The sequence below is a fragment of the Babylonia areolata genome, chromosome 31 (assembly GCF_041734735.1).
Source record: "Babylonia areolata isolate BAREFJ2019XMU chromosome 31, ASM4173473v1, whole genome shotgun sequence".
Taxonomy (NCBI): domain Eukaryota; kingdom Metazoa; phylum Mollusca; class Gastropoda; order Neogastropoda; family Buccinidae; genus Babylonia; species Babylonia areolata.
The window spans coordinates 22,497,028-22,504,814 of NC_134906.1; the positions used below are offsets into that span (position 1 = coordinate 22,497,028).

General features: G+C 45.8%; 1 protein-coding gene across 1 annotated transcript in view; it reads left to right on the forward strand.

Moving 5' to 3' along the window:
• Positions 1 to 7,322, forward strand: part of LOC143275997 (uncharacterized) — a 36,554-nt gene extending 29,232 nt beyond the window's left edge. Inside the window, exon 8 of the mRNA XM_076580362.1 lies at positions 7,136 to 7,322. Coding sequence (XP_076436477.1) covers positions 7,136 to 7,206 — 71 coding nt within the window. The 3' untranslated portion in view covers positions 7,207 to 7,322. The remainder of the gene's footprint in view (positions 1 to 7,135) is intronic.
• Positions 7,323 to 7,787: the final 465 nt, after the last annotated feature.

A 7,787-nucleotide genomic window follows, 5' to 3' on the forward strand; every position in this document is an offset into this window, starting at 1 on the left:
AAAAGTTTAACCCCAGGAAAGGTTAGGGAAAAACGAAGGTCATGGAAAAGGGTTTTTCCCGAGATTTTTGTTTGCTGATGATTTTGCCCCCCGCTGGATTTTGAAGTTTACATGAAATCAGCGTTTTCAAGTTTGCCAAATGCCCGGGAGGAACTTCGGCCCTTCCCCTCAGCCGAGGGGAAAAATGGTTCTCCCTCAGCCCCCCAGGGAAACCCCACGTTGAGCCCAACATCACAGGGCAACGGTCAGGGACTCAGTGCGGGGGAGCGGTTCCATACCGGGGAGCACCTGTCACGAAAAAGCGGCCATCGGGATTTAAAAAGGAAAGTTTGGATTGCAAAAAGCCAAAAGGGAAATTTTGGTGATTATGAAATGTTGGAACGAAAAAGGCATTTTGTCTTGAGACCAAGTAAGGGCTACAGGCCCGAAATTTCCCCCACTACTGTTCGCCTGCGAAACTTGGAAGTGTACCAACGAATGCAAGGAAAACGGGAAACCCCTTCCCCCAAAAAATGCCCCCGGAAGCTATGAAACCAAATGGCAAGCCCGACCCAGAACAGGGGGTGTTTGCCCAAAAGCCACCCTTCCCAGCATCTTCACCATCCTGATGCAGTCCCAGCCTTCGCTGGGCTGGACACGTGGCGCGCATGCCAGACCATCGGCTGCCAAAAGGCTCTTCTATGGCGAGCTGCAACAAGGGAAGAGATCACACGGAGGTCAGAAGAAGCGCTTCAGAGATACTCTGAAAGTCTCTCTGAAAGTGTTTGATATCAACCCTGACTCCTGGGAGGAATCTGCAGTGGACCGTGACAAATGGCGTGCTGCTGTGCACCAAAGGCGCCAAGTTGTGTGAGGCCAACAGGGACTGCTGCAGCTGTTCAGAAGAGGCAGGCCAGAAAGGTCACGGGCAAACAAGCTCCCTGACAAGGTATGCCTGTCTTTGTCTGCCCCAAATGTCAGCGAACATTTCGTGCACAGATTGGACTATTCAGCCATCTGCGCATTCACAGATAGATTCATGAGCATCCTCCCCCCCCACCCCACACCACCCTCCCCCCATCCCCCAGCTGGATGACAACGATGGTCATCATCGATCTCGATGGACACACACCACCACCAATATATATACACACACACATATATACAATATATATGAGATATATTGCTACATTCATACGCATTTCTGCTTTCACGTATAGATGCGTACTTATCCATCGGTATACACATGTGTATGTGCTTATGGGATAGGTTCAGACGACTTTCATATTAACGTGTACAATTATATTTCTATCTCAATTCATTGACATCTGTTCATTGAGATTCCCTACATAGCAATATAGGCACACTTGCATTTGCGGCCTTCTGTTCACAATGCCCAGAACTCTCTGCCTCTACGTACTGGCACTTATTCATATGCGTATGTACATCTCATATGTAGGTGCATGGACAGATTCCTTTCCATTGATGATTATGCACACTTACCCACTTACTTGGGTATATCGGTTGCACGCTACACGTATGCTTATACAGCCGCTTATTTCTTGTGTCTCGATCTCATTGTCATTGGCATACTTCTGACATCACTTGAGCTGATGGAAGTTTTTATTCCCTTGGACATATATGTATTCATTTTCATAAATTCATCCCTACCTTGCTTTTGGAGGACGACTGCACTCACAAAAATAAAATAAATAATAATAGCCTCATTCACGCCTGAATGTATGCTCCTTCACATTTCAATAGTGGCTGGTCCTTAGGGATCCACACATACCCCCCTTCACCCCCACAGGGCTAAGAATGCCTCTCTTGGTGCAAGGACGGACAAGGCAACCCAACTCATTTGCCTGCAAACAATCACCCATAAGGCTGGAGATGCACAAGGAAGGGTGAGGCAGTCCAACTTAGAGGTGCCACTCTGGACACACATGCCTTTCATTCCTTCCAAGTTTATAAGGCATCCCTTCTTTCTCCCCTTGCCTACAACAACCCTTGGTTTGCACCACTGTGATTGTGACAAAGGCTCCACCACAGGCCCTACATCCTAGCCAGCCTTCCCATGAAGAGGTGTCTATCTTGCCTTACAAGTTTTAGCGGACCCAAAAGCTGCCCACTGGGCAGGAGACAGTCACCCTCAGCCCATCTCTTCTACTCCTCTCTAGTAGCAGAAGGCCTGGGTCATAATTGTTTTCCTCTACATTTGGGAGAAAGGCATATTGACGAGGACGGATGCGTCCCACAAAGCACAACGAACCGTCCACTAGCCACAGGGGTGTACCTTACTGCCCCACTCATACCAGCACGGCAGATGCCGCATTCAAGCACATCAGTTCACCCCATCACCTTGCTTGAACACAAATCCAGCATCAACGTCTCAAACAATTGGCGTTCGAAAGCACTTTCTGCACTTAGTCTTCCCTGACCGATCCTTTCGGCCCTCTACACACAGCCACTGCTGTGGTTACAGATGGCCATTCCTCCTCAAGCACTGTCTTTCCAATGAGACACTTCCAGAGGTTGCTAGCCTAGGCAGGCTATCCCATCATGGAGCCCCAGCCTTCGGTCAAGGGACTGTCAGAGGATGACTTTGTTGTCACCTTCGGAAGCAAGCACCATGTCTTTCTGACACACGGTTGCACCACAAGACCCCGTCAACTCTTTCCGGCTTCCTTAAATTGCAACATAATCTGCATGGTGAACACCTTCGTCCCTGAAGCACACAGCAGCTGTTTCCTGGTTTACCCATGCTGATTGGTGTCCTCCTAGGAACAGTATATGATAATCAGTCGAGTACGACAGTCTCCATCAGAACAGCAGAGGAGGCATCTGCTGTCCAGTCTATTCGGGCTGGAATTCAATTATACAATTTATAGTAGAGAGTGTTTTGCCCAAGTTGCATCCCCGGTCCCCTCAATCAAGAGGGCCTTAGGACTCATAATTGGGAAGGTTCCCAAAGGCTACTTAGGCCTAAGGCTACAGCACTAAGTCCCAGTGCAATTTGACTTCTAGTCTGAGAGACATAGTCATTCATGAAAGACTAAGCTGCAAATGATTTCCCTTTGCAATTAACCTCTTGACTGCGCTGTTGACGTACGGCGTACGTCATAAAATGTCGCTCAGCAATGCTGTATTGACGTGCGCCGTACGTCATGTTACAACGTTCTATGTTTCGAGTCCCGCATTACAGAAAATACAGTCTGCTAACCATTAAATTAGCTCCCCTGAGAGCTCTTTATCTCCTGAGTTCCATAAGCTAAAATTATTCATTGGATTGTCATATTTATGGCGAAAGTTTTGCAAGTTTGTACGAAGCTCAAGTTGTGTTTGCAAAGCCATGGCTGAACGCAGACAAACCCCAACACTTGCACTTGTATTGAAAGAATTCTTTCGCGATGCAAACAGTAGAGATGAAGATTGTGGACTGAATGAGACAGAACTGCGTGAAGTTGATGCCGAAGACGCTGATTTTGACAGTGGAGGGGGGTGTGAGGTGGCGTTGTTTGACGAAACTGAAGACAAACAAGCTCAGCTGATTCAAGATGCAGGTGGGTGTTTTCGAGGTTTGTCAGTTTATTATTTGCTTTCCGTTTGTTGTAACAATGAATATGACTGCATTGTGTGTGTTTTGAATGTGTTAGCTGTGGTAAGTGGCTTCGCCAGTCGCTGATCAGTGTGTGTGAGTGAGAGTCAGTCACGTGGGTACTGTGTCTGACCATCACAGCCCAGGGGGGCGTGGCTTGCTGGCTGGCTCATTGTTGATGACAGCGTGTGTCGCTCGCCTGCAGCTTTCTGTGTGTTCGTTCCTGAGTGTGTATTGGTTTGTTGTTGTTGTTGTTGTTGTTGTTGTGTGTGTGTGTGAGAGAGAGAGAGAGAGAGAGAGAGAGGGGGGGGGGGGAAGAGATGATGTTTATAAAACTGAAATCAGATAATGATATACAGAACTGTATGCCTAAATTACTTTGTAAATGCAACACTTGTAGAAGTGTGTGTGTGTGTGTGTGTGTGTGTGTGTGTGTGTGTGTGTGTGTGTGTTGTCATTTTGTTTTGTATGAGAGAGAATGAAGGGGGTGTGGCAAACCATGAACCAGTTTCAGTGTGTGTGTGTGTTTTGGGGGTTTGGGGTGGGGGGTGGGGTAGGTATGTGTGTGTTTGTATTTCAGCTTCTGAAAACAATCAGAAATAAAATGGTACCATTTCATGATCTTTTTATATGTAAAAAACAAAACAAAAAACAAAAAAACCCAAAACCCAACAGACTTAGTCTTTTATGCAATGTGTTTCAGGTATGCAGCATGGTGATGATCATGATGTTCATCCTGGACTATCTGGAGTTGACAACTTGCCACAAACCTACAACTGAAGACCAGCAGCAGCAAGACCAAAAGGCAGTAAACAAGCCTCCAGCAATTCTGGATTACAACAAAAACATGGGTGCCATGGACCATCATGACCAACAGCTGCAGCCATACGATGTCACAAGGAAAACCCTGAAGTGGTACAAATAGTTGTGTGTGCATTTTCTACAAATTGCCATGCTGAATGCACACATCCTCTACAAAAAAGCAGGCAAGAGCAGTACATTCCTGGACTTCAGAAGGATGTAATTAGTGCCATGATTTTTGGTGACCAAGACACTGCTAAAGATGACCACGCTGTTTGTCTTGTGTGGACGACACTTCATCCCACCTACCCCACAGAAGGCCTGGCCACAAAGGAGGTGCAGAGTCTGCTGGAAGAAAGGACAAAGAAAGGATGTGGGGTTCTACTGCCCAGAAGCCCCAGCAAACCAGCACTGTGTCTTGAAGACTGTTTCTGCAAGTACCCCACACAGCGTTTTTACTGGCGGTAGATCCTGGGTGAGTACACCCTTTTCATTCTTTGTGTGGACTGTGTTGGAGTCTTATGCACCTGGACACTGTTGCTCAGCCTTGACAGTGTGTGTGGTTGATCACAATAGTCACAAGAAAGACAGGTTGATAACCTGGTTGATATTGTAGCACCTACATGATGGAATGACAGTCCCAATTTTTTTTTTTAATTAATGCATTTGATGGAATTTTTCTGTCAGATTGACTCATTATTTTAACATGTGAGTATCAAAAACAAAAGCTTGGTTCATTTTCCTTTCATTTGATATATACTTTTATGCACTTATCTTCAGTACTTTTTGAAATATAAGCAAATTAAAATCATTGGCGTGTTTTTCTTGTTTTTCTGAAAATTTTCTCAGCATAGGCCATAGCAAAACGTACTAGCAGTGAAGGGGTTAAGAAACCACTGATAATACAGCTCTCACTAAAGAACCTTCAACAAAAATTTTCCCCATGGAAACCCTCTTCCATTTGGGAATTCCATCACTGAATGAGACTCAGTGACCCGTGGGCACATGAAATGCACTTCCACAGCCTGATCCAACCCAGCCATTGACTGCCGACAACTTTCTGCAGGTTACTCCAACAGGCCACACTCAGGCAGAGAAGCCACCAAGCCTTCAGTATGCCCCTTCGTGATGGTACCTACCTGGGCAATTACACAACCCTGTCCCAGAGACACCAGGGACATCAAGTCTTTTGTTGCCAAATGTCTGCCATCCTATGCATAGGCAACATACCAGTGCTGTCATTTTTTGACAACGTCAAAAAAGGGGGGGGGCCAGGGGCGGGGGAGTGCCCATCGCCTGTCAGCTCGCATGGAGGAGCTCCACAGATCTGGCTGTCATGCCTGAGGCAGGCCCAACACGGTGACCTACCTCTGTCTCGTGCCACAGTTTCCTTCAAACACAAAAACCACTTTCCACTATCGGCCCACAAATATAAATATAACAGTAAATGCAGTTTGCATGTAATTAGGCTTCATTTTTGAAATTTTTTTGTGTCCATCCCAGAGGTGCAATATTGTTTTAAACAAGATGACTGGAAAGAACTGAATTTTTCCTATTTTTATGCCTAATTTGGTGTCAACTGACAAAGTATTTGCAGAGAAAATGTCAATGTTAAAGTTTACCACGGACACACAAACTCACACACACACACACAGACAACCGAACACCGTGTTAAAACATAGACTCACTTTGTTTACACAAGTGAGTCAAAAAACCGTGGGGATAGGGGTTGTGGGAGGGGCGTAAAGTGTGTGTATGTGTGGAGGGTGAATAGGGAGAGACAACGCTAGGGAAAATGGAAACGTTATAAATGCCAACATCAAACAACTATAACAAATGTCCTATTGGACTACGCAGCAAACCTTCTGCAACAGCAAATAACATATTGGAATTGTTAATAACACATTCAAAAGAACTTTTGGTGAAGTCTGGCAAAAAAACATTTTAGATTCTGACATTCAAATATTATATGGTTGCTAGATATATGTTCTCCACATATGCATCTGACATCTTTGCTGAACTTAGTAGCTCTGTGCGTGTGTGTGTGTTTTGGGGGGGTGGGGGTGGGTAGGGTAGGGGAGTAAAAATATGTGAGGAGGTGAGTGAGTGTGTGTATTTGTTTGATTGTGTGTTTTTGTGGCCCCATGTGCAGCATGCGTGTTAAAGAACCCATGGCAGCAAAAGGGTTGTGGTCTGGCTTAGATTCTGTAGAAAAATCCACTTTCATTGGAAAACAAATACGTATGCAGACGGGGAGAGAAAAAAAAAAAAGAGAGAGAAAAAGTGACGCTGCGCTGCAGTGATATGCTTTCCCTGACGAGAGCAGCCCAGAATATCACAGAAATGTGTTGTAGCGAAAGGTAACACAACAGTGCAATACTTTACCTTTTGAGCAGTAACGTTCAAATGTGAAAATTGATACTTGGTGCTTGTGCCTATGATTATGTGTGTGTGTGTGTGTGTGTGTGTGTGTGTGTGTGTGTGTGTGTGTTCACAGCTTTTGGGATCCAGTGCGAACATGTTCTGTGCTCATGCCTATGATCATGTGTGTGTGTGTGTGTGTGTATGTGTATGTGTGTGTGTGTGTGTGTTCACAGTGTTTGGGATTCAGTCCATGCATGTACAGTGCTGGTTTCCATGATTGTGTGTGTGTGTGTGTGTGTGTGTGTTCGTGCGTGTTCACAGCGTTTGGGATCCAATCCACGCATGTACTGTGTTCATGCCTATGATCATGTGTGTGTGTGTGTGTGTTCCCAGCGTTTGGGATCCAGTCGCAACCACCAGCAGCGCAGCCACAGCCTTCCGACCAGGGGGACTTTGTTCCTTAGGACGTTTCCTCACCATGACAACTGGGTGTTTCCTGGCAGCTGCAGGTGTTCGGCACCACACAAGTTGAGGATGCCGCTTGACGGAAGACGTAGTAGCAGAGGTTCGGTGGAGGGGGGGCGGCTTGGTGGGGGGGTAAGGAGGGAAATGGGGGGCAGGGGGGGAGGTGTGGGAGTGAATCGGTGATCTACGCACACAGCTGAATGGTGAGAAAGCCCTTGACTTTTACTGTGGTGGCGGTTTTGGTGAAGCGGGAGTCGGTGGGGTGGGGTGGGGAGAGAGATTTCGGGAGTGGAGGAGGGGGGGATTGGGGGGGGGGGGGGGGTGGAGGTAGTTTTATTTAGTTTCTTCAACAGTATCAGTATCAGTATATATATATATATATATATATATATATATATATATATATAAATAATTGTTTATTTACTTGTTTTTCTGCAAAGTAGTTTTGAGCCATGATTAATAGTCGGTTTTTTTCTGTGGTTTCTATTTCCACTGTCAGCTTATGACACATTGGCCTTTTTTTTTTTTTTTTAAGTGGAATTCCGTAGACTTGAAAAACTATGCTAAGTTTGCATGGGAA